This window comes from Triticum urartu, chromosome 2A (assembly GCF_056163025.1).
Source record: "Triticum urartu cultivar PI428250 chromosome 2A, HENAU_Tu73, whole genome shotgun sequence".
In the NCBI taxonomy this organism is placed as follows: domain Eukaryota; kingdom Viridiplantae; phylum Streptophyta; class Magnoliopsida; order Poales; family Poaceae; genus Triticum; species Triticum urartu.
The window spans coordinates 633,288,976-633,316,019 of NC_141874.1; the positions used below are offsets into that span (position 1 = coordinate 633,288,976).

Below are 27,044 nucleotides of genomic sequence, written 5' to 3' on the forward strand. Positions count from 1 at the left end.
AGTGTTTAGGTAGGCCGTGGCCGACACCCTCGTTGGGCTTCCGCTTGAAGGTTGTCGAGTACATGTCGTGTAAACGACGGTAAGTTGTGGGAGCGTGTGTGAAGAAGTACACCCCTGCAGGGTTATCATTATCTATTTGAATAGCCAGATTCCTTGGATATGGAAACTTGGACCCCTTGCATAGTTCATAGACAAGTGAAAGTGGATACTCTAAAACTCGCAAGATAAGTGTGAGTTCTATGGATGGCCTTCTCGTAAGGAGACGGGAGCAGATCCATAGTGGTGTATTGAATGGTGAATATGTGGACTCGTGTGCGCCACCTCAAAAGAGTTGCTTGCAGTCATAGTTCAGGTTAGCCACTGAGTCAAAGCTGGCTTGCTGCAGTTAAACTCCACCACCCCCTTTATTGATACCGATGCATATGTAGATAGTTCTGATGTAAGTCTTGTTGGGTACATTTGTACTCACGTTTGCCTATTTTATGTTTTGCAGAGAGACGTCAGTCTCGCTAGTAGTTCCGTGTGGACTTCGGCGTTTAGCTTGATACCTCAGCTACGATCTTGTGCCCTCGGCAGGATCTGGTAGATAGTCAAACTTCTTAGCCTTTTTCATTTGTAGATGTCTGTACTCAGACATGTTAAGATTCCGCATGTGCTTTGATTTGTATGCTATGATTGTTGGGTCATGAGACCCATGTTTGTAATATCTGGCTCCTCGGAGCCTAATGAATAAATACTTGAGTTGTAGAGTTATGTTGTGATGCCATGTTGTATTTACACATATCGAGCATATTGTGTGTATGATTGAAATGCTTGGTATGTGTGGGATCCGACAATCTAGTTGTTTATCCTTGGCAGCCTCTCTTATGGGAAAATGTAGTCTAGTGCTTCCATGAACCATAGTAGTCCGCTATAGCCCGGTTCACCGGAGTCCTGTTAGCCCAGCACTACTGCCCAGGACACTTGACTGGCTGGCATGTGTCTCACTTTGTTCCTGTGTCTGTCCCTTCAGGGAAATGTCACGCGGTGACATCCGGAATCCTGCCTAGCCTGCTACAGCCCGGGTTCCCGGAGTCCTGTTAGCCCAGTGCTACAGCCCGGATTCACACGCTGCTGACCGACACGCTCGATGTGATTCATGTATGCCTGTTCCCATAGGTTAGTGCCGTTTTGGGTTCACGACTAGCCATGTCGGCCCGGGTTCTCTGTCATATGGATGCTAGCGACACTATCATATACGTGAGCCAAAAGGCGCAAACGGTCCCGGGCCATGGTAAGGCGACACCCGTGGGAATACCGTGCGTGAGGCCGCAAAGTGATATGAGGTGTTACCGGCTAGATCGATGTGACTTGGAATCGGGGTCCTGACAGCAGAGAAAGCGGAAAACTGACTGTTATGATGCAGCGAGAGCCAGTCAGCTGTTCGGAGGTTGCAAATCGTTGGAGATTTATTCCGCGTTGCAAGAAGGATCGGTACTTCCCGATCAGACGCTCATAGCACTCTAGTTCAGAAACTAGGGGTTGCGTCCATGTTTTTATTGTCGAACTCCTACGGCTAAGTGAGGGTGTTACAGCCGCATAGTCTGGTTGCCTGGTTCGTTGCACTAAACAACTCCTTCAAGGACCATCTAATTGGATCAAGATTGTTTAGATTCCATCCCGAACACCCCCGTACTACCTACATGGGGGCAGATGCCGACGACTGGTTAACCCTCAGATTTTATACAACACGGCCGCACAGGAAGTAAAAATTTAAAAACATAACCAGCATTATACTGCACAATCACTTTGTTTTATCATACAAGGTAGAGGGAGCTCAAATACATTCATTCAAAGATAGTGTCTTTTGCACAATGATCCGCAACAATGCGGGACCCCTCCAAGACATCGCCAAAGTATCGCTCGGGTGTGCGGTGCTCCTTGCCCTCAGGCGACCCCTCGGTCGCCAACTTGACGGCGTCTATCTTCTCCCACCAGACCTTGACATAGGAGAAGGCCAGATGCGCGCCTTCAATGCAGATGGACCGCTTGATGACGTCCAGCCGAGGACAGGCACCAACCAGCCTATTCATGAGGCCGAAGTAACCGCTGGGTATAGCTTCGGCTGGCCATAGCCGGATTGTTAAATCCTACATGGCCAGTTCGTCCATCCTGTGTTGCTCGACCAACTGTTTTAGCTGATCGCTGAAGGGCACCGGATGTTCCGGCGCAAGATATTGCGACCAGAACAACTTCTCAATGGAGCCTTGCTACGTCTTGAGCTTGCGTTGGTTTTCCCCGAAGAGGAAGGGATGATGCAGCAGAGTAGTGTAAGTATTTCCCTCAGTTTTTGAGAACCAAGGTATCAATCCAGTAGGAGCCCACGCTCAAGTCCCTCGTACCTGCACAAAGCGATAGCTACTCGCAACCAACGCGATTAGGGGTTGTCAAGCCCTTCACAGTCACTTATGAGAGTGAGATCTGATAGATCTAATATTTTTGGTATTTTTGGTATAAAGATGCAAAGTAAAAAGTAAAAGCAAAGTAAAAATCAAAGGAAGATTAAAGTGATGGAGATTGATATGATGAGAATAGACCCGGGGGCCATAGGTTTCACTAGTGGCTTCTCTCAAGAGCATAAGTATTCTACGGTGGGTGAACAAATTACTATTGAGCAATTGACAGAATTGAGCATAGTTATGAGAATATCTAGGAATGATCATGTATATAGGCATCACGTCCGTGACAAGTAGATCGAAACGATTCTGCATCTACTACTATTACTCCACTCATCGACTGCTATCCAACATGCATCTAGAGTATTAAGTTAAAAACAGAGTAACGCCTTAAGCAAGATGACATGATGTAGAGAGATAAATTCATGCAATATGAAATAAACCACATCTTGTTATCCTCAATGGCAACGATGCAATACGTGCCTTGCTGCCCCTTACGTCACTGGGTAAGGACACCGCAACATCGAACCCAAAGCTAAGCACTTCTCCCATGGCAAGAACTACCAATCTAGTTGGCCAAACCAAACGGATAATCCGAAGAGAGTTGCAAAGATAACCAATCATACATAAAAGAATTCAGAGAAGATTCAAATATTATTCATAGATAGACTTGATCATAAACCCACAATTCATCGGTCTCAACAAACACACCGCAAAAAGAAGATTACATCGAATAGATCTCCACAAGAGAGGGGGAGAACTTTTATTGAGATTCGAAGAGAGAGAAGAAGCCATCTAGCTACTAACTATGGACCCGAACGTCTGAGGTAAACTACTCACACTTCATCAGAGAGGCTATGATGATGTAGAAGCCCTCCGTGATGACGGCCCTCTTCCGGTGGAGCTCCGGAACAGGCCCCGAGATGGGATCTTGTGGATACAGAAAGTTGCGGTGGTGGAATTAGGTTTTTGGCTCCTGTTCTGATCGTTTGGGGGTACGTGTGTATATATAGGAGGAAGAAGTACGCCAGAGGAGCAACGAGGGGCCCACGAGGCAGGGGGCGCGCCCTAGGGGGGGCGCCCCCCACCCTCGTGACTGCCTCTTTTGTTCCTTGGAGCAGGGTCCAAGTCTCCTGGATCACGTTCGGTGAGAAAATTACGTTCCCGAAGATTTTATTCCGTTTGGGCTCCGTTTGATATTCCGTTTATCTGAAACCTTGAAATAGGCAAAAAATAGCAATTCTAGGTTGGGCCTCCAGTTAATAGGTTAGTCCCAAAAATAATATAAAAGTGGAAAATAAAGCCCAATATAGTCCAAAACAATAGATAATATAGCATGGAGCAATAAAAAATTATAGATACGCTGGAGACGTATCAGGCATCCCCAAGCTTAATTCCTGCTCGTCCTCGAGTAGGTAAATGATAAAAAGAGAATTTTTGATGCGGAGTGCTACTTGGCATAATTTCAATGCAAATCTTCTTAATTGTGGTATGAATATTCAGATTAGAAAGATTCAAGACAAAAGTTTATATTGACATAAAAATAATAATACTTCAAGCATGCTAACAAAGCAATTATGTCTTCTCAAAATAACATGGCCAAAGAAAGTTATCCCTACAAAATCATATAGTCTGGCTATGCTTCATCTTCACCACACAAAGTATTTAAATCATGCACAACCCCGATGACAAGCCAAGCAATTGTTTCATACGCTAACTTTTTCAAAACTTTTTCAATCTTCACGCAAAACATGAGCGTGAGCCATGGATATAGCACTATAGGTGGAATAGAATGGTGGTTGTGGAGAAGACAAAAAGGAGAGGATGGTCTCGCATAAACTAGGCGTATCAACGGGCTATGGAGATGCCCATCAATAGATATCAATGTGAGTGAGTAGGGATTGCCATGCAACGGATGCACTAGAGCTATAAGTATATGAAAGCTCAAAAAGAAACTAAGTGGGTGTGCATCCAACTTGCTTGCTCACGAAGACCTAGGGAAATTTTTGAGGAAGCCCATCATTGGAATATACAAGCCAAGTTCTATACTGTAAGATTCCCACTAGTATATGAAAGTGATAACATGAGAGACTCTCTACTATGAAGATCATGGTGCTACTTTGAAGCACAAGTGTGGTAAAAGGATAGTAACATTGTCCCTTCTCTCTTTTTCTCTCATCATTTTTTTATTTGGGCCTTTTCTCTTTTTTTATTTATGGCCTCCCTTTTTTATTTGGGCTTCTTTGGCCTCTTTATTTTATTTTATTTTTCGTCCGGAGTCTCATCCCGACTTATGGGGGAATCATAGTCTCCATCATTCTTTCCTCACTGGGACAATGCTCTAATAATGATGATCATCACACTTTTATTTTTCTGATAATTCAACAATTACAACTCGATACTTAGAACAAAATATGACTCTATGTGAATGCATCCGGCGGTGTACCGGGATATGCAATATGACAATGATGGAGTGTGTCATGATGAACTAGATGGTGGAAAGTTGCATGGCAATATATCTCGAAATGGCTATGGAAATGCCATAATAGGTAGGTATGGTGGCTGTTTTGAGGAAGGTATATGGTAGGTGTATGATACCGGCGAAAGGTGCGCGGTATTAGAGAGGCTAGCAAAGGTGGAAGGGTGAGAGTGCGTATAATCCATGGACTCAACATTAGTCATAAAGAACTCATATACTTATTGCAAAAATATAGAAGTTATCAAAGCAAAGTATTACGCGCATGCTCCTAGGGGGATAGATTGGTAGGAAAAGACCATCGCTCGTCCCCGGCCGCCACTCATAAGGAAGACAATCAATAAACAAATCATGCTCCGACTTCATGACATAACAGTTCACCATACGTGCATGCTACGGGAATCACAAACTTTAACACAAGTATTCTTTAAATTCACAACTACTCAACTAGCATGAATTTAATATTATCACCTACATATCTCAAAACAATTATCAAGCTTCAATCTTTTCTTAGCATTCAACACACTCAAAAGAAAGTTTCACAAATCTTGAATACCAAGCATATTATTATTAAGCAAATTACCATGCTATTTAAGAGACTCTCAAAATAATTTAAGTGAAGCATGAGAGATCAATAGTTTCTTTAAAACAAATCCACCACCGTGCTCTAAAAAATCTAAGTGATGCACATAGAGCAAAATTATAACGCTCAAAAGATATAAGTGAAGCACATAGAGCAAAACTACTTAGCTCAAAAGATATAAGTGAAGCACATAGAGTATTCTATCAAATTTTAATTCATGTATGGATCTCTCAAAAGGTGTGTACATCAAGGATGATTGTGGCATACTAAGACACAAAGACACAAATAATACAAGATGCTCCAAGCAAAACACATATCATGTTGGTGAATAAAAAATAGCTCCAAGTAAATTACCGATGGAAGTGGACGAAAGAGGGGATGCCTTCCGGGGCATCCCCAAGCTTTGACTTTTTGGTGTACTTGGATTATCTTGGGGGTGCCATGGGCATCCCCAAGATTAGGCTCTTGCCACTCCTTGTTCCATGATCCATCAAAAGAATTCACCAAAAACATGAAAACTTCACAACACAAAACTCAAAATAGAAAACTCATGAGCTCCGTTAGCGAAAGAAAACAAAATATCACTTAAAGGTACTGTAATGAACTCACTCTTTATTTATATTGGTGTTAAACCTAATGTATTCCAACTTATCTATGGATTATAAACTATTTTACTAGCCATAGATTCATCAAAATAAGCAAACAACGCACGAAAAACAGAATCTGTCAAAAACAGAACCGTCTGTAGTAATCTGTAGCTAGCGCAAGATCTGGAACCCCAAAAATTCTAAAATAAATTTCTGGACGTGAGGAATTTATCTATTAATCATCTTCAAAAAGAATTAACTAAATAGCACTCTTAAAATAAAAATTACAGCAGTTCTCGTGAGCGCTAAAGTTTCTGTTTTTTACAGCAAGTTCAACAAGACTTTCCCCAAGTCTTCCCAACGGTTCTACTTGGCACAAACACTAATTAAACACAAAAAACACCACCAAAACATAGGCTAAATAATTTATTTATTACTAAACAGGAGAAAAAGGCAAGGAATAAAAATAAAATTGGGTTGCCTCCCAACAAGCGCTATCGTTTAACGCCCCTAACTAGGCATAAAAGCGATGATAGATCTAAGTATTGCCATCTTTGGTAGGCAATCCATAAGTGGCTCTCATGATAGTTTCATATGGTAATTTTATTTTATTTCTTGGAAAGTGTTCCATGCCCTTTTTTAATGGAAATTGAAATCTAATATTCCCTTCCTTCATATCAATAATCGCACCAACCATTCTAAGGAAAGGTCTACCAAGAATAATAGGGCAAGAAGGATTGCAATCTATATCAAGAACAATGAAATCTACAGACACATAATTCCTATTTGCAACAATAATAACATCATTAATCCTTCCCGTAGGTTTCTTAATAGTGGAATCCGCAAGATGCAAGTTTAGAGAGCAATCATCAAAATTACCGAAATCTAGCAAATCACACAAAGTCTTGGGAATAGTAGAGACACTAGCACCCAAATCACACAAAGCATAAAACTCATGATCTTTAATTTTAATTTTAATAGTTGGTTCCCACTCATCACAGAGTTTTCTAGGGATAGAAACTTTCAACTCAAGTTTTTCTTCATAAGATTGCGTCAAGGCATCAACAATATAGTGGGTTTAGCAACATCTAGATTTTTATTTCTTTCAATCCCACTTTAGTCAATTTCATCATTAAGATCTAAATACTCCGAATTTTTAGAACGCCTTCTAGGTAAAGCAAGATCATATTCAGTTTCATCAAGATTAATATTGCAAAATAAAGATTTAATAGGAGACACATCAATAACTTTTAGATCTTCATCTTGATTCTCATAGGTATTGGAAGAACACGCTTTAATAAAGGCATCTTTGGAAGCACGCATCCTAGCGGTTCTTTCCATGCACTCATCAATGGAAATTCTCATGGCTTTGAGAGACTCATTGATATCATGCTTAGGAGGAATAGATCTAAGCTTTAAAGAATCAACCTCAAGAAAAATTCTATCAACGTTTCTAGCCAAATCATCAACTTTAAGCAATTTCTCCTCAAGCAAAGCATTAAAATTGTGAATTCATAAACTCTTTAACACTATTCTCAAATTCAGAGGGGATCTTATTATAATTTCCATAAGAGTTGTTGTAGGAATTACCATAATTATTAGAAGGATTACTAGGATATGGCCTAGGATTAAAATTCCCTCTATAAGCGTTGTTACCAAAATTATTCCTACCAACAAAATTTACATCCATAGATTCACTGTTATTCTCAATCAAAGTAGACAAAGGCATATCATTAGGATCAGAAGAAACACTCTTAGTAGCAAATAATTTCATAAGTTCATCCATCTTTCCACTCAACACATTAATTTCTTCTATCGCATGCACTTTTTTATTAGAAGATCTTTCAGTATGCCATTGAAAATAATTAACCATAATATTATCTAGGAGTTTAGTAGCATCTCCTAAAGTGATTTCCATAAAAGTGCCTCCCGCGGCCGAATCTAAAAGATTTCTAGAAGCAAAATTCAATCCGGCATAAAATTTTTGTATGATCATCCACAAATTCAAACCATGAGTAGGGCAATTACGTATCATTAATTTCATTCTCTCCCAAGCTTGTGCAACATGTTCATGATCAAGTTGTTTAAAGTTCATAATATCGTTTCTAAGAGAGATGATCTTAGCGGGAGGAAAATACTTAGAGATAAAAGCATCTTTGCACTTGTTCCATGAATCAATACTATTCTTAGGCAAAGACGAAAACCAAGCTTTAGCATGATCTCTAAGCGAAAAAGGAAATAGCTTCAATTTAACGACATCATTATTGACATCTTTTTTCTTTTGCATATCACATAAATCAACGAAGCTATTCAGATGAGTAGCGGCATCTTCACTAGGAAGGCCGGTGAATTGATCTTTCATAACAAGATTCAACAAAGCACTATTAATTTCACAAGATTCAGCATCGGTAAGAGGAGAAATTGGAGTGCTAAGGAAATCGTTATTGTTGGTATTGGTGAAGTCACACAATTTAGTAGTATCTTGAGCCATCGCGACAAGCAAGCAATCTAACACACGAGCAAACAAAAGCAAACGGGAAAAAAGAGGCAAATAGAGAGGGAGGATAGAGAGAGAGAGGGCGAATAAAACGGCAAGGGTGAATTGGAGTGAGAGGAAAGCGAGAGGCAAATGGAAAATAATGTAATGCGAGAGATAGGGATTGTGATGGGTACTTGGTATGTTGACTTTTTGCATAGCCTCCCCGGCAACGGCGCCAGAAATCCTTCTTGCTACGTCTTGAGCTTGCGTTGGTTTTCCCCGAAGAGGAAGGGATGATGCAGCAGAGTAGCGTAAGTATTTCCCTCAGTTTTTGAGAACCAAGGTATCAATCCAGTAGGAGCCCACGCTCAAGTCCCTCGTACCTGCACAAAGCGATAGCTACTCACAACCAACGCGATTAGGGGTTGTGTCGGAGTAAATAACCATGGGTAGCCTAGCCGGCTCCCCCTGGCCCTTCTGAAAAAATTACGAGCCGATCCGGCCCTCAAGAATCCAAGATATGGGGCCGCCTTCCCCTTGCCGGCTGTCTCCCAGGCCGGCTATCGGAAGGCAACCCGACTTTAGCCCTCATGAAGAAAGCCGCGGGAGGGCCGGCTCCGAGAAGCCGGCCGCGAGAAGGCCGACTCCAAGAAGCCGGCTCCCACAAAGCGGTCAAGATCGTACCCTCAAAGTCCGCATCCACATAACGGCGATGTGACGGGGCGTGGCTACAGTAAAGCCTGCCACCCTCGAATCCCGGAGCATGCCTGGCACAGTGCGCCGTACGGGTGGCCATGACCCGTTCGGCGCGGCACTGTTGCCACGTTGACCCTGATGTCATCCACGACGGGCTGCCAGCACAGCCCACGGGCGGTGGGCCCCTTCGGGCAGAGAGACACCCGAAGGCGGCCAGGCCTCCCCCAGCCGGCCCAAGACAGAGCCGGCTCCCCACAGCCGGCTTGCCACCTCCCTTGAAGGAGACGCCCCATTAAGGAGACAAGACGCGGTGAGGCTACAGCGATCACTCGCCGGACGGCGGCACTGTAGCCACGCCCACCTCGGCGAAGCCCTTGTCACCAGGATTGAGAAACAGTAACCAGCCGCCGACAAGGCCCTGGACAGTGGGGCCTGCCTGTCGACCAAGGAGCCGGCAGCCGGCGGGACCCACCAGCCGGCGGGCCCCACCAGCCGGCGCAGAAGCCGGTGAGTGTAGACACAGACGGCTGGGCCCCAGGCCCAGCCGGATTACCATTGTATCCCCGGGGGGTAGGCCTATATAAACCCCCCGGGACACCCATGCAAAGGGTTGATCCCTGCTAGTTTTAGACACCACATAGGGAGGAGAAGAGAGCGAGCAGTGGCCTTCTTCCTCCTCTCGCCAAACAGCTCACGGAGCATCGTGTAGCTACTTGTTCATCTAGTGATCATGCGGAGACCCCGCAGAGCAGCAGTAGGGGTGTTATCTCCATGGAGAGCCCCGAAGCTGGGTAAGATTCGCCGGCGTGCATGTCTTCGCCTCATCCCGCTTCCAGGCACCGGCGACGTCTTATTGGCTCCCACAATGATAAGCCACCCATTGGCATATGTCGCACCTACCACCCAACATTTGGCACCCACCGTGGGGCCAGGTGCACCGTCGTCCGGAGACCTGTTCTGGACGGGAACCCTCTTCCTCCCCCGCGAGCGTAGCCAGCCCGGCACGCCCGACGACGCTTGCCACGACGCGCTGCAAGGCGTCACCAACGTCTGCGCAGCGAGCGGCCTCGCCGATCTCCTTGACAAGACCCTCGTCTCCGACGAGCTCGCCTCTGACGCGGGCACCGACCACCTCGTCAACCTCCTTGGCCAGCTCCACATCTCCGACGAGCCTGCTGTGGACTTGGAGTCGGTTGGCTCCACCGACCCGATGCCTGTTGACCGCTTCCCCGGGCCGATGGCGGCGACGCTGTCACCACTGAGGTGATGGTCATCGGCCACGGCGGCGCTTCTGACAAGAGCGCCCGCGACGCCCCGCACACGGAGATCCACGACTTCTCCATCCCCCTCCCGGCTGATGCCGACGCTGAAGCACTGGAGGCTCGCCGCCTCGCCCTCCTCGCGGAGAGCCGGAAGTTGGTTTCCATGAGATGCCTCGCTGAGGCCCACCGACGCGAAGCCGACTGCGCCGCCTTTGGCACGCTGCCCCCAGGCGGGCCCAGCCGGGCCGACGCTGTCAGACAGCGTGGCGCTGTCGTTGCCGACACGTTAGGAGTCGACCGCCCAGTCTACGCCACTCCACTTGAGAACCTGCACGCCGCCCAGGCGGCCGTAGACGAGCTAGATGGACTGGGGGCCGAAGAACTCCCCCACATGACCCGATGCATCCAGCAGCTAATCGATGCAGCCGCGCAGCGGCACGAAGCCGACGCCCGCGCGGAAAGCCCTCCCCCGCGCCGAGATCACGGCGTGACGTCCCGGACACCGACTATGCGTAAAACCCACGCGCGGCGCGAGAAAGAGCCGGCTGCCAGCCGAAGCCGAACTCGAATCTCCATCGAGCGAGACAAGGAAGGCCACCCCCGGGCTGTGGAGTGGCGGGGCAACCCGCCTACGCCTCGGCCCCGTGGAGAGAGATATCCCACCCCACCGCCTGTTGCGCATCCGACTCTCAGCGGCCAGCTGGGTCGCCATGAAGGAGTCGGCGAGAACGACGCCCGCCATCGGATCGACCGCCTGGCGCGATCCCTGGCGCTGGAAGAAGAAGACGATGTTGGCCCGCCTTGCTTCGACCCTGCATCCGCGACGAGCCTTTCCCCAAAGGGTTCTCGCTCCCAAGAGACACGCCCAAGTACAACGACTCTGTGAAGCCGGAAGATTGGTTAATGGACTACTCCACGATGGTTAGCATAGCAAACGGCAACAGGCGTGTTGCCGTGAAGTACGTGCCCCTCATGCTGCAAGGCACGGCGCGGACCTGGCTCAACAGCCTCAAGCCATACAACATCAACAGCTGGCTAGATTTCACAGAAGGCTTCGTCCGCAACTTCACCACACCTACAAGCGGGCTCCCAAGCCCAGACAGCTCTCCTTGTGCGTACAAGGCCCCGCCGAGTCTACTCGCGACTACCTCACGCGTTGGGCCGAGCTCCGCAACTCTTGCGAAGGGGTGCACGAGGTGCAAGCCATAGAATATTTCACTGCCGGGTGCCGAGAAGGCACCCTCCTCAAGCACAAGCTCCTCTGCGACGAGCCGACTACCCTCGACGAGCTTCTGGTCATAGCGGACAAGTACGCCACCGCCGACTCCTCAATGAAGACCGAACTCCGGGTAGACGCGTCCGGGAAGGTACTCAACCCGGCGCCCAAGACGCCGGCTGGGGACTCCGGCCGACGCCCACACCAGAACGACCACAAGCGCAAGGGCCCCGTGCCGCTTTCTGCCAGTCGGCAGGTGGCCACAGTCGAAGATGAGCGGCCCGAAGGGCGGCCCGTGCCCAAGAAACCCAAGGGCGGCAGGCCGGCTTGGCAGCCGGCCTTCTCCTACGAGTAAACTCTCGACGCCCCGTGCAAGTTCCACAGCGGCGCGAAGCCGTCCAACCACACGACCCGGAAGTGCCACTGGCTCACCCGAATCTCCAAAGGCGAAGGGCTTCCGCCGCCTCCGCCTGCCGGTCCGCCGCCTCTGGCTCCGCAGCCGCCGACCGTTCGGCCTGCAGTCGGAGCCGTGCACGATGAGTTCCCCGACGAGCATGCCGCCTATGTCATCTTTACAAGCCAGCCCGAGGACCGGCGCAGCAAACGCCGAGAGCACCAGGAAGTCAGGATGGTCGCTGCCAACCCCGCCGAGCACATGCACTGGTCAGAAAAACCTATCAGCTAGAGCCGGGCCGACCACCCAGAGATGATGCCATCTCCCGGCTCTTATGCGTTGGTTCTGAATGCCACCCTTGCAACGGACAGACGCGCTGCCCGTTTCTCCCGCGTGCTGATAGACGGCGGGAGCAGCATCAACATCCGGTACCGTGACACCCTGGAGAAGCTGAACGTCAAGGCAAAGCAACTCATGCCTACTCGGACTGTGTTCCATGGCATTGTACCTGGCCTGTCATGCGCCCCCATTGGCAAGATCAATATTGATGTACTCTTTGGGGACAAGGAGCATTTCCGCCGAGAAGCGATCTGGTTTGAAGTGGTGGACCTGGAGAGCCCCTACCATGCATTGCTTGGCCGACCTGCCTTGGCCAGGTTCATGGCAGTTCCCCACTATGCTTACCTCAAGATGAAGATGCCGAGCACCAAGGGCGTCATCACCATAGCCGGCGATTACAAGAAATCTTCTGAGTGCGCAGCAGCCAGTAGCCGGCTGGCCGAGTCCCTTGTGACTGCCGAAGAAAAGAAGATGTTGGACCGAGTCGTGGCCATGGCCGGCAAACAATCGGCCTTGTCCCCCGATCCCAAGGAGTATGATGCTCAAGGATCTTTCCAGCCGGCCAAGGAGACGAAGAAGATACCTCTTGACCCCGAGCACCCAGAGAGGTTTGCCGTCATCGGGGCGAACCTAAACAGCAAATAGGAAGGCGAGCTCGCCGATTTCCTTCGTGAGAATCGGGACATATTTGCATGGTCCCCCAAGGACATGCCGGGTGTTCCGAAGGAATTCGCCGAGCACAAACTACACGTCCGAGAAGACGCAAAACCAGTCAAACAACCCCTCCGCCGACTGTCGGAGGAGAAGAGAAGGATTGTAGGAGAAGAGATAGCCCGGCTTCTGGCGGCTGGCTTCATTATAGAAGTTTTCTTTCTAGAATGGCTCGCTAACCCGGTCCTCGTGTTAAAGAAGAATAACAAGTGGCGCATGTGCATAGACTACACGAGCCTCAACAAGGCCTGCCCCAAAGATCCCTTTGCCCTGCCAAGGATTGATCAAGTGATAGACTCCACGGCCGGATGCGAGCTGTTGAGTTTCTTGGATGCTTACTCAGGGTACCACCAGATAAAGTTAGATCCGGCAGACCGCCTGAAGACCGCCTTCATCACGCCATTCGGAGCCTTTTGCTACCTGACTATGACATTCGGCTTGAGAAATGCCGGTGCCACTTTTCAGCGTTGCATGCAGAAGTGCCTCCTCAAGCAGCTCGGCAGAAACGCCCACGTCTACGTAGACGACATTGTGGTGAAGACAGAGAAGCGTGTCACCTTGCTGGAAGACCTGAAGGAAACATTTGAGAACCTATGCTGGTTCCAAATCAAGCTCAACCCCGAGAAATGCGTGTTCGGAGTGCCAGCCAGCCAGCTCCTAGGTTTCCTGGTCTCCGAACGCGGCATCGAATGCAACCCAGTAAAGATCAAGGCCATTGAGAGAATGGCGATTCCCACCAAACTTCGAGATGTCCAGAAGTTCACCGGATGCTTGGCCTCCCTGAACCGCTTCATCAGCCGGCTTAGAGAGAAAGCTCTCCCCCTCTACCGCCTCATGAAGAAGACCACTCACTTCGAGTGGAATGACCAAGCCGACCAAGCTTTTCACGAGCTGAAGAAGATGCTGGCCACGCTGCCTGTCTTGGCGGCGCCGACTGAGAAAGAGCCCATGCTCCTTTACATTGCCGCAACCAGTCGGGTGGTCAGCACCGTCATCGTAGTCCAACGCCCAGAAGAGGACCGAGCCCAGCCGGTCTAGAGGCCGGTGTACTATTTGAGTGAGGTGCTGTCTACCTCGAAGCAGAACTACCCGCACTACTAGAAGATGTGCTACGGCGTGTACTTCACCGCCAAGAAGCCGAAGCCCTACTTCCAAGAGCATCCCATCACGGTTGTATGCACCGCCCCGTTGGCCGAGATCATAGGCAGCCGGGATGCATCCGGCCGGGTGGCGAAATGGGCCATCGAGCTGGCCCCTTACACGATCTTCTACCAGCCTCACACCGCCATCAAGTCCCAAGCATTGGCCGACTTCGTCGTCGACTGGGCCGAGACCCAGTACCTGCCGCCAGCTCCCGACTCCACTCATTGGCGCATGCACTTCGATGGGTCCAAGATGCGCACCGGCTTGGGAGCCGGCGTCATCCTCACCTCTCCCAAAGGCGACAAGCTCAGATACACGCTACAAATTCACTTTGCCGCCTCCAACAACGTGGCCGAGTACGAGGCGCTCATACACGGGCTCCGGCTTGCCAAAGAGCTCGGCATTCGCCGGATCCTATGTTATGGCGACTCGGACTTGGTGGTCCAGCAATCATCCAGCGACTGGGATGCCAAGGACGCAAATATGGCAAGCTACCGCTTCCTCGTTCAGCAGATCAGTGGGTACTTTGAAGGATGCGAGTTCCTCCACGTACCGCGAGCCGACAACGAGCCAGCTGATGCCCTGGATCGAATAGGCTCCACTCGGCAAGCAATACCAACCGGTGTCTCTCTACAACGCCTCCTCAAGCCGTCTATCAAGCCGTCTCCAGAGTCCGATTCCATCTTTGTGCCGCCTGACCCCGATACAGCCGGGTCCGGCTCGAAGAACCAAGAAGGTGACCCGGGGACTTCGATAGTCGGCCAGGGGACATCAGCAGGCGGCTCGGGGACTTCCGTAGTTACGCCCGATCCGGGGACTACCACACCCGGCTCGGGGACTGCAGTAGTCGGCCCGGAGACTGCACCAACACAACAGGCGGCGGTTGACTCCAACATTTCACCACCCAGCCCACCCGCCCTGGTCGCAGTAGCCGCATTGGAAATAGAAGAAGTCGCAGCTCCATCATGGGCTCAGTCCATCCTCATTTTCCTAATAAACCAAGATCTGCTGGCTGACGAAACAGAGGCAAGACAAGTCCAACGCCGAGCCGGAGCATACACAATCGTCAACAGAGAGCTCGTCAAGCGCAGTGTCACTGGAGTCCTCCATCGATGCGTCGAGCAAGAGAAGGGCATTGCAATCCTCAGAGACATCCACCAAGGAGAATGCGGCCACCATGCGGCCTCAAGATCACTCGTCGCCAAAGCCTTCCGCCATGGTTTCTTTTGGCCGAGTGCTTTGGATGACGCCAAGGGGTTAGTTAAACATTGCAAAGGATGCCAACTCTTCAGCTCCAAGCAACACATGCCGGCTTCAGCACTCAAGACCATTCCCCTCACTTGGCCCTTCGCCGTTTGGGGACTGGACATGGTGGGCCCATTCAAGACGGCGCGCGGCGGCATGACACATCTGCTTGTAGCCGTGGACAAATTCACCAAATGGATTGAGGCAAAGCCGATCAAGAAGCTGAATGGGCCAACTGCCGCGACATTTATCGCAGATATAACAACTCGGTACGGCGTACCACACAGCATCATCACCGACAATGGCACGAATTTCGCCAAGGGAGCCTTGGCACGTTTATGCGTGATGCAAGGCACCTGGTTGGACTTAGCGTCCGTTGCCCACCCGCAGTCAAACGGCCAGGTCGAGCGAGCCAACGGCCTCATCCTTTCCGGCATCAAGCCCCGACTGGTCGTACCACTGGAGCGTTCAGCCGGCTGTTGGCTTGATGAGCTGCCGGCCGTCCTCTGGAGTCTGCACACTACCCCAAACAAGTCAACCGGCTTCACTCCTTTCTTCCTCGTGTATGGTGCCGAGGCGGTCATCCCAACTGACATCGAGTTCGACTCGCCTCGGGTAACCATGTACCCGGAAGTGGAGGCCAAGGAAGCACGGGAAGACGGCGTCGACCTGCTGGAAGAAGGCCGGCTGTTAGCCCTCAGCCGGTCCGCCATCTATCAGCAGGGCCTGCGCCGCTACCACAGCCGGAAGGTCAAGCCAAGATCCTTCCAAGAGGGCGATCTTGTGCTCCGGCTGATCTAGCGAACAGCCGTCTAGCACAAGCTCTTGGCCCCTTGGGAGGGCCCCTTCGTCATTAGCAGAGCTTTAGGCAACGACTCCTACTACCTGATCGACGCGCAGAAGCCGAAGGCACGAAAGAGAGACGACTCTGGCAAGGAGTCGGAATGACCATGGAACGCCAACCTCCTCCGAAGATTTTACAGTTGAAATGCAGTATGTATCATGCTAACTTTTGTACTAAGTACGAGATAATAGGCCCCCCGAGGAGAGCTCGGGGACTGCCATCTTTTATCTATGGATGAAGAGTATCATGCTTATGACCTTGTCATTACATTCACTTTTTTCGTCCGGCACCGGGTTCGACTAGTCGGCCCGGGGACTGGCCGCCTGGAGTTATATTAGAAGTCCTACCCGCAGTTAGACAAGTAGTGTGCCGGCTCCCAAGACTTCCCTTGCCAAAAGTCGCAGATCGAAGAACCGGCTGTCCGGCTGGCAAGAGTTAAAGGCAGGAAAGGACGCCCACACGAAAAACGGCTAGGGACTAACAGACTAATATAACAAAAGCCGGTCTTCCTCCCACCACCGACCGACTACCATAGTAGCCGGCTGGCCGGCTTCCATTCACCTCGCTTCAATCTAAGAAAGCTCGAGTACTTGCCTTCCCAAAAGGGGAAGGCGGCAAAGGAAACAGCCTAAGGATAAAAAGCATACACGAATGGAAACCAAACATGCACACAATAATATTTACATAAAAGACCGTCAAAAGGCCAGCATTCAACATAGTTCAAATACACCCCCAGTGGGTGGAGCTGCGCAAGTTTAATAAAATTGTTCAAAAGGCAACAAGCAGGAAAAAACAAGGATGGCAGATTAAGCCAAGGGAGCGACTGGCGAGTCGGGCAGGTCGGTGGAGACGGCAGTGCCGGCTGGAGGAGTGGCCGGCTGGCGAACCTCGGCATGATCACCGCCTCTCGCAGAGGGCGTGCTAGCACGCGCCTCGTTACTGGAGGCACGATCAGGCTGAGGCTGGCTGGCCGCTTCACCGGTCGGCTGAACGTCTTCGCCTTCCTCTCCTTCGTCGTCTTCGCCTTCATCGCTGGAGGCGATCTCCTCTGCCGAGTCTTCACCCGCTGCCGGGTCCAGCCCGAACCACTCCTCCGGCTGGGCAACGCCATCGTCATTAATTTTAGGAGCAAAGACGCTGATGTCAGTACACTTGGCGATCGTTGAAGCGCGCTGAGCGATAGCCGGCCGCACCTCCTCCATCTCTTCGTCGGCCTCCAGCCTCCAGGTGCGCAGCTGGTCCAGGTTCAGCCCCGGATACCAGGCTCGGACGAACTCCAGCGCCCGCCCAGCTCCAAGCCGGGCTGCCGATGCCTTCCAGGCCTCGAAGCGGCCAACCGCAACCTCCAGCCAGTCGGCAGTCCGACTCGGGGTGCGGGGAATCGTCTCGCTTGGCCAGAGGGCGGCCAACACCTGCGCCCCGGCGCGCTGGAGGCGGCGGAGCATACGGTGAGCCAGCTGTAGCCGGGCTTGGACCGCCAAGAGTTGCTCCTCAAGCGTCTGGCTCGCGTCCGGCACGATTTCAGCCCCCGCCTGCCGGCGCGCCTCGCGATGGGACTCGATGGTTTGGGTGGCGAGGACGGAGTAGCCGGGAAAGTAGTCTGCACAGAGAACAAGAAGCAGCACAAGTCAAAACACAAATCAGGGATCAAGGGGCAGGCAAGGAGTGAAGAAGGCGGCTTACCATCGATCAGATCCTCGATACGACTGAAGCCCTCGCTCAGTGCCTGCTTCGCTTCAGCCTAGCCCGCCGCTTCGGTCTTGAACTCGGCCTTCAGGGCGTCCTCGCTGTCCTGCGCCTTCCTCAGGGCCGCCTTGTGGCTCTCCTCTTGGTCGGCCAACTTCTTGGCCAGGCGGTCACGCTCCAGGACCAAGGCTTTGTACTCGGCTTCCTTGGCGCGAAGGGTGGCCTGGGCCCCGCTGAGCTGCCCCCTCAAGTCGGCATTGGCTCCTGCAAGCATGAAGACAAAGGAAAAATTAATAAGGAAGAAGTCGTCAAGGAAGATCCGACCCGGCTGCTCCGCAGTCGGCCCGAATCTCGGGGACTACACCCAGTGGGTGCACTGACGTGCCCCCACAGGAGATGAACGAGACAAAGCGCGCACTCCGGCTGCTGGTCAGGTCCTCGGTTCTCCGGCCCAGCTCCTGAGCCTGGGAGTTGAAGGCGGCTGCGCGGAGGTTATGATACTCCTGGAAGATTATACAGGAGGCGGGATAAGTTAAGTTGTCAGGACCTAGTAAGTTCCAAGCCGCCTGCGTAGCAGCCGACTCGGAACTCGGGGACTACACCCAGTGGGTGCGCTGACGCGCCCCCACAGAAGAAATCAAAAGAGCAAAATAACCAAGGCCAGAAGACTCACCCGGATGATGGCCCGCGTCGCGAGGAACTCTTGGGTGTATCGCTGCAGCGAGGCGGCCTGAGCTTGAAGCCGGTTCCGGACCTCCTGGGCCGCCGCGTTCAGCTCGCCCGTCCCCCCGCTGGGAGTCCACTCGGACGTGCTGGCGCCAGGGCCTCCGCCGTCTGGCTAGCGCCCGCAGCTCGGTGCGGTTCCGGCGCGGAGGCGCCACCCCCTGCGCGTCGGTGCAATGCCGGCTTCACCTCGAGGCCGGCCCCTGCCTCCGGCTCGCCCCCGGACGGCTGCTCTGGCGCTGCAGCTGATTTGCCGCTTTGGCCCGCTCCAGTCGGCGCCGTCTGCGGCGCCCCCTCCACGAAGATCACGTGGTCCTCCAACCTCTCCATCACCGGTGGGCCTTGGTCGACCTCCTCCGATGGGGCACGGGAATGTCAGGGGCCACGGCACGGAGGGGAACGACAAGCAGCGGAGGCTGGTTGTGCGAGGCCTCCGCCTCCGTCTCCGCGGCTGCCGCCTCCGCCCGGGCCTTGGCCGCCGCGTCGGCCTGCTCCTTCGTCGCCTGGGCGGTCCTTCGCTCCGCTGCCTCCCGCTCCTCCCGCGCCTCCCGTGCGTTCCGCTCCGTGGCCTCCCTAAGGTCGGCGCGGGGATCCACGCGACGGGAGCCTGAAGACCCTCCAGTCGGCCCAACTACGGAGCTGCCAGGACCCCGCTCAAGGGAAAGCGGTGCCCTGTCCGGCAAATAAAGAAAGGTTTAGAAGAGCTTCGGTCAAAAAAGACAACAAAAAATATATGCAAGACATTCGACGACTTACGCCGAGATCGCCTACGGCTGTTTCACCGCCTTGCGAAAGCGGGCCGCCTTCACGGCCGCCTCATCCCTCTTGGCCGCCGCCGTAGAAGCCTTGGATTTCTTCAACCGGCTGCCGAAGAAGGTCGACGCGGCCCGGTGCTTCTGCGCGCCGCCATGGGAAGCCGGCGCGGCAGACGGGCCCGTGCCTTGATGATCAAGCGCCGGCTGGCGGTGCGGGGCGGCTTCGACCTCGTCGTCGTCCGGCTAGTCTTCGAAGCCGGCCCCGAGCCCCGCGCCTCCGGCCTCGTCGCCTTCCCCCATGATGGCGTCTTCCATGGCGGCCGTTCCCAGGTCCGGATCGTCGGCGTCGTCCATCGTGCGGTCGGGGAGGAGTCGGCGCTCTACCCCTGCGGCCCCGGCCGTCGGCGGAAGAAGAGGGTTCTGCTAAAGGCAAACCAACTGATCAGAGGTCGGCTATCATGAGGCCGTCTACAAAAAGGAAGAAAAGAAGAAAAAACTTACGGCAGGCGGAGGGTTGGCGCGGGAATACGGCTCCTTGCCGTATCGCCAATCCTCGGCGAGCTTGCAGTTGGAGATGTAGTTCACCATGTAAGACACCTCTACATGAGGCATCTCCCTGGTGCTCAGCCGGCACGGGTCGAAGCGGCCGCTCATCTGGCAAATCATGTGAGGTCGGCCTTGGAGCGGAAGTACCCGGTGCTCCACGAAGGCGGCCACCAAGTCGGCTCCGGTAAGGCCCTCCGACTGGATCATCACCCGAAGCCGTGAGACGGCTGCGTTCCCGGCCTGGGACAACAACCTGGCCCGGTAGCTCCACGAAGGTTGCCTCCCAACCGGCGGGCCGGCTACGTAGGCCGGTAGGTTGACGTAGTCGCCTTGCTGGGCGACGTTCTTCACGTAAAAGTAGGACTTCTGCCAGAGCTTCACCGACTGGATCAGCGGGATGGGCGGGAACGGATTGTTCTCACCCGTCCGCCTCATGGCAATGAAGGCTCCGCAGGGGGCGGGCACGCCCGCGATGACGGTGCCGAGCTTGCTCTGGAAGAATTCCCCCCAGAGCTCGAGTGTGGGGAGAACCCCAAGAAAGCCCTCGCACAGGGTGACGAAAGCCGACAGCAGCATCACTGCGTTGGGCGTGAGGTGATGCGGCTGGAGGTGGTAGAATTCAAGGAAGGCTCGAAGGAATCTGCTCGCCGGGAGGCCGAAGCCGCGCAGGCAGTGCGAGCGGAAGATCACCCGCTCGCCCTCCTCTGGTGCCGGCGAAATCTCCCTTGCCGGCGCTTGACGAACTCGCACAAAGTTCTTGCCCGGCAGGCGCCCCGTCCGGCGGAGGAACTCGACGTGGTCCTCGTGGACGTTGGAGCCATCCCACGAGCTCGACAGCGCCATGGGAGCGACGCGGCGAGGAGCAAGACGATGCGACAACGGAGACGCGCACGACCCCGCTACGGCGGGACCAAAGGAACTGAGAGGTCCAACAGCGGAACGGCGCGGCAAAGGGTTGCTGCGGCGGCGGAAAGAAGAAGAAGAAGGAAGGCGAGAAGGGGCGGAGCGAGGGAGAGCGTGCGAGCCTCTGCCGCTCCCCCTCCTCCCCCTACTTATAGACCCGCGCGACGGAGCCGAGGAGGCATGGCGTGGGGGAACGTGGGGATCAACTGCGCCCACTCCCCCACGTCCCGCGATTATTGCGCCCTGATGGGTAATAAAACCGCCGCGGGAAGGCAAGCGGTCCGCATGGGCCGCAGAAGATCCGCACTCGGGCCGAGGCCTAGGAGTGGTGGGCCCGGGCCGGCGGCGGCGTCCCGTCGCGCGCGTGCACTGGCAGGATCTCCTTGCCATGTGGCCCGCGGGATGGCGTGTGGTCAGCTCGCAGGCCGACCCACGTTCCCGCCAACGAGAAACGGGGCTTCCCGAAGACGATGCGCACAAGCATAGCTGGCCCCTCAGGATAGGAAGCTGACCGAGCTTTTCGTCCTTTTGTCAGCCTCGAAGCTCGATCAGCTTCGGGGACTACTGTCAGAGTAAATAACCATGGGTAGCCTAGCCGGCTCCCCCTGGCCCTTCTGAAAAAATTACGAGAGATAGGGATTGTGATGGGTACTTGGTATGTTGACTTTTTGCATAGCCTCCCAGGCAACGGCGCCAGAAATCCTTCTTGCTACGTCTTGAGCTTGCGTTGGTTTTCCCCGAAGAGGAAGGGATGATGCAGCAGAGTAGCGTAAGTATTTCCCTCAGTTTTTGAGAACCAAGGTATCAATCCAGTAGGAGCCCACGCTCAAGTCCCTCGTACCTGCACAAAGCGATAGCTACTCACAACCAACGCGATTAGGGGTGTGTCGGAGTAAATAACCATGGGTAGCCTAGCCGGCTCCCCGTGGCTCTTCTGAAAAAATTACGAGCCGATCCGGCCCTCAAGAATCCAAGACATGGGGCCGCCTTCCCCTTGCCGGCAGTCTCCCAGGCCGGCTATCGGAAGGCAAACCGACTTTAGCCCTCATGAAGAAAGCCGCGGGAGGGCCGGCTCCGAGAAGCCGGCCGCGAGAAGGCCGACTCCAAGAAGCCGGCTCCCACAAAGTGGTCAAGATCGTACCCTCAAAGTCTGCATCCACATAACGGCGATGTGACGGGGCGTGGCTACAGTAAAGCCTGCCACCCTCGAATCCCGGAGCATGCCTGGCACAGTGCGCCGTACGGGTGGCCATGACCCGTTCGGCGCGGCACTGTTGCCACGTTGACCCTGATGTCATCCACGACGGGCTGCCAGCACAGCCCACGGGCGGTGGGCCCCTTCGGGCAGAGAGACACCCGAAGGCGGCCAGGCCTCCCCCAGCCGGCCCAAGACAGAGCCGGCTCCCCACAGCCGGCTTGCCACCTCCCTTGAAGGAGACGCCCCATTAAGGAGACAAGACGCGGTGAGGCTACAGCGATCACTCGCCGGACGGCGGCACTGTAGCCACGCCCACCTCGGCGAAGCCCTTGTCACCAGGATTGAGAAACAGTAACCAGCCGCCGACAAGGCCCTGGACAGTGGGGCCTGCCTGTCGACCAAGGAGCCGGCAGCCGGCGGGACCCACCAGCCGGCGGGCCCCACCAGCCGGCGCAGAAGCCGGTGAGTGTAGACACAGACGGCTGGGCCCCAGGCCCAGCCGGATTACCATTGTATCCCCGGGGGGTAGGCCTATATAAACCCCCCGGGACACCCATGCAAAGGGTTGATCCCTGCTAGTTTTAGACACCACATAGGGAGGAGAAGAGAGCGAGCAGTGGCCTTCTTCCTCCTCTCGCCAAACAGCTCATGGAGCATCGTGTAGCTACTTGTTCATCTAGTGATCATGCGGAGACCCCGCAGAGCAGCAATAGGGGTGTTATCTCCACGGAGAGCCCCAAAGCTGGGTAAGATACGCCGGCGTGCATGTTTTTTCCTCATCCCGCTTCCAGGCACCGGCGACGTCTTATTGGCTCCCACAATGATAAGCCACCCGTTGGCATATGTTGCACCTACCACCCGACAGGTTGTCAAGCCCTTCACGGTCACTGACGAGAGTGAGATCTGATAGATATAATATCTTTGGTATTTTTGGTATAAAGATGCAAAGTAAAAAGTAAAAGCAAAGCAAGATTAAAGTGATGGAGATTGATATGATGAGAATAGACCCGGGGGCCATAGGTTTCACTAGTGGCTTCTCTAAAGAGCATAGGTATTCTACGGGGGGTGAACAAATTACTGTTGAGCAATTGACAGAATTGGGCATAGTTATGATCATGTATATAGGCATCATGTCCGTGACAAGTAGATCGAAATGATTCTGCATCTACTACTATTACTCCACTCATCGACCGCTATCTAGCATGCATCTAGAGTATTAAGTTAAAAACAGAGTAACGCCTTAAGCAAGATGACATGATGTAGAGAGATAAATTCATGCAATATGAAATAAACCACATCTTGTTATCCTCGATGGCAACGATGCAATACATGCCTTGCTGCCCCTTCTGTCACTGGGTAAGGACACCGCAAGATCGAACCCAAAGCTAAGCACTTCTCCCATGGCAAGAACTACCAATCTAGTTGTCCAAACCAAATGGATAATTCGAAGAGACTTGCAAAGATAACCAATCATACATAAAAGAATTCAGAGAAGATTCAAATATTATTCATAGATAGACTTGATCATAAACCCACAATTCATCGGTCTCAATGAACACACCGCAAAAAGAAGATTACATCGAATAGATCTCCACAAGAGAGGGGGAGAACTTTGTATTGAGATTCAAAGAGAGAGAAGAAGCCATCTAGCTACTAACTATGGACCCGAAGGTCTGAGGTAAACTACTCACACTTCATCGGAGAGGCTATGATGATGTAGAAGCCCTCAGTGATGACGGCCCTCTTCCGGCGGAGCTCCGGAACAGGCCCCGAGATGGGATCTCGTGGATACAGAAAGTTGCGGCGGTGGAATTAGGTTTTTGGCTCCTGTTCTGATCGTTTGGGGGTACGTGTGTATATATAGGAGGAAGAAGTACGCCTGAGGAGCAACGAGGGGCCCACGAGGCAGGGGGGCGCGCCCTAGGGGGGGCGCCCCGACCCTCGTGACCGCCTTTTTTGTTCCTTGGAGCAGGGTCCAAGTCCCCTGGATCACGTTCAGTGAGAAAATCACGTTCCCAAACATTTTATTCCGTTTGGACTCCGTTTGATATTCCGTTTATCCGAAACACTGAAATAGGCAAAAAAACAGCAATTCTGGGCTGGGCCTCCGGTTAATAGGTTGGTCCCAAAAATAATATAAAAGTGGAAAATAAAGCCCAATATAGTCCAAAACAGTAGATACTATAGCATGGAGCAATCAAAAATTATAGATACGTTGGAGACGTATCAAGCCTCCTTCTTTGGCTCAGAAGAACTCTGCAGCGTCGGTCACACTGCGTGGCAGATCAGCAAAAGCCCCTGGAGAACTCCGAATCTGGGTCAGTAAAAGATATTTCCTCTTCACATTCTCGCTTTGCATATTGAATGCCTTGCTCGCCGCGATCTTCCTGGCCTCTAGGATCCCTTGGAGGGCGCCCTGGCTTCACTCCGGGCCGTCTCCACACTCTTACGAGCCTTGGCGAGTTCGGCCTCTTGAGCTGACGCATTGTGCTCCAAGGTCTCACACTTCCTCACCGCGTCCTGGAGCTCCCGTTGGACTTCGTTGACCCGGGCCTTGAGCCTCTTACGGGCGGCCTGCTCCTTGACAGCCTTCCCCTCGGCTTCGACCAGGGCCTCTCTTAGGGCCTCGACCTCGGTCCCCGCTTCTGTACCTATCATGGCACTTCGGTCAAATGCATGTCATTTTGCTTTTTTCGAATACATAACAGGTTATCACTTACCTTGTTTTTCCTGGAGTTGCCTCTACACCTGGCCCAGCTCCTCCTCGGCCTCCGCCAGTTTCTACATCAGTCCAAACACTTCGGCAGTATGCGAGGCTGCGGCCAACAGCGACACCTGTGTTTACATTTCAGAAATTTTTTGTTAGTTTCCTGCAATTGGAGATTGATCCTCTGTCCAGCTTTTTCTTTCCAAACACCGGACAATGTCTCAGGGGCTACTGTCTACATTAGGATTTTCTCTTCTTGCGTCGCTTACCTCAAAACCTGTCAGCAGGCTGCTGCAGGCTTCAGTTAGTCCGCTCTTGGCGGACTGAACCCTTTCAATCACCGTGCCCATAAGAACACGGTGCTCGTCCACAATGGAAGCACCTCGTAGCGCTTCTAGCAGATTATCCGGTGCCCTTGGTTGGACATGGGTCACCGGCCGAATAGGCATCCCCCTTCTTTTGAAGGAGGTTGCGTGCCGGATTCCGGAGCCGCATCGGTCTCCGGAATTGAGTCCGGCTGAGGGCCGAACTGAATACAGCCCTCCCCACTAGTCTCCATGGGGATTGATTCTCCTTAGTATCCGGCGACGGGGGTTTTGCCTTCTGGCACCTCCTGAGCCCCTCCCCCGCCTGGAACAGTCCTTCGGGACAGCACCTCCGCATCGTCCTTGGCCTTGGGGGAGTGAGCGGCTTGCGGTGAATCGCTGGCCATCGCCTTGGAATCCAGCGAGCCTCCTGATGAGGATCGCGGGGAGCTGTTGTGGGCCGGACTAGAATAACATAACCAATCATGTCAATACAATGAGGACGAGAAACTTTATGGGTGGATATAAGTCTTAGCACTTACGATGCGGCCCGCGGCTTAGTGCGGGGGCGTTGCTCCGGACTGCTTTCAACGTCCCATGCGGAGCTGCCCACGAGTGGGCCTTTCCCCTTCTTGGGCGCCTCCGCCTCCACAATGGTGGAGGCCGCCCTCTTCTTCTTCCCCTCATCAAGGGGAGTGACGGTGTCCTGGACTAGGGGGTACTCACCACGTCGTCTCCCGATCTATGAGATTGGGCCGAGGCCCCCCTTGGCCGTATACTCATGGGCCAGTTCGGACATTTGCTGCATACAAGGAAGATTCCACAAAAACTTGGCGATCAAGACAAGGACTTCTCCCCACCCGCGTATTCGGCTAGGACTCTTGTTAACCTAGGCCTCTGGTGCATTATATAAACCAGGGCCAGGGTAGTCGATAACAGACACATCAACAATCATACCATAGGCTAGCTTCTAGGGTTTAGCCTCCTCGATCTCGTGGTAGATCTACTCTTGTACTACCCATATCATCAATATTAATCAAGCAGGACGTAGGGTTTTACCTCCATCGAGAGGGCCCGAACCTAGGTAAAACTTCGTGTCCCTTGTCTCCTGTTACCATCCGGCCTAGACGCACAGTTCGGGACCCCCTACCCGAGATCCGCCGGTTTTGACACCAACATTGGTGCTTTCATTGAGAGTTCCGCTGTGCGATCGACAAAAGGATCGATGGCTCGCCTGCAGATCAATAGCAACTTCGGCGTCTTCGTCACCAGTTCGACTGGTCACCTTGGTTCGACCAATAATTGCGCCCCGTGTTTGGATCACCATGTTCGGACGAGGGCCTTCATCAAACATCAACTCCGATCTCTATCAAGATCACGGAGGAATCATCTATGGAGCTCGGGGGCTCAACGTCAACATTGCCCTCAAGCGACCGTGCTGTTTTTTTGGACAGCGAACTCGTATCTGCTGCCACCACCTCCTCGAGCATCGGTTTGACGATCGCTTTGGTGGAATTGTGCGGAATTGAGTCTATAACGACCCTGGAAAATTTCGTCGAGTTCCGATGGAGGAATCTCTGGCAATCCACAATATACCGGAGCCCTGTCAAATCTGTATGGGAATTTGGATGAGTTTAGGGCGTGGTGTCCAGCTTCTAGCTCGGACGTCCTTTGGAAGATTCAACCATTGATCGGCTGCGGAATTCCTATATCTACCATCTCTCAAAATTTCAGCTCGGTCCGACCGTCCAAACTCCGGGAACCTTCCGATTAGTGCATCACTTTTCGGATCTATTTTCTGCGTGAAAACG

At 52.7% G+C, this 27,044-nt stretch overlaps 1 protein-coding gene across 1 annotated transcript; it reads right to left on the reverse strand.

Moving 5' to 3' along the window:
* Positions 1-20,042: 20,042 nt before the first annotated feature.
* On the reverse strand, positions 20,043-20,963 carry LOC147986322 (uncharacterized). Its single transcript, XM_087541962.1, has one exon. The coding sequence runs from the start codon at positions 20,961-20,963 to the stop codon at positions 20,043-20,045; it is 921 nt and encodes a 306-aa protein (XP_087398088.1).
* Positions 20,964-27,044: the final 6,081 nt, after the last annotated feature.

What these genes read in the sequence shown, in the direction of transcription:
- LOC147986322 (XM_087541962.1), bottom strand. Translation starts at nt 20,963, where the DNA reads ATGGCGCTGTCGAGCTCGTGGGATGGCTCCAACGTCCACGAGGACCAC.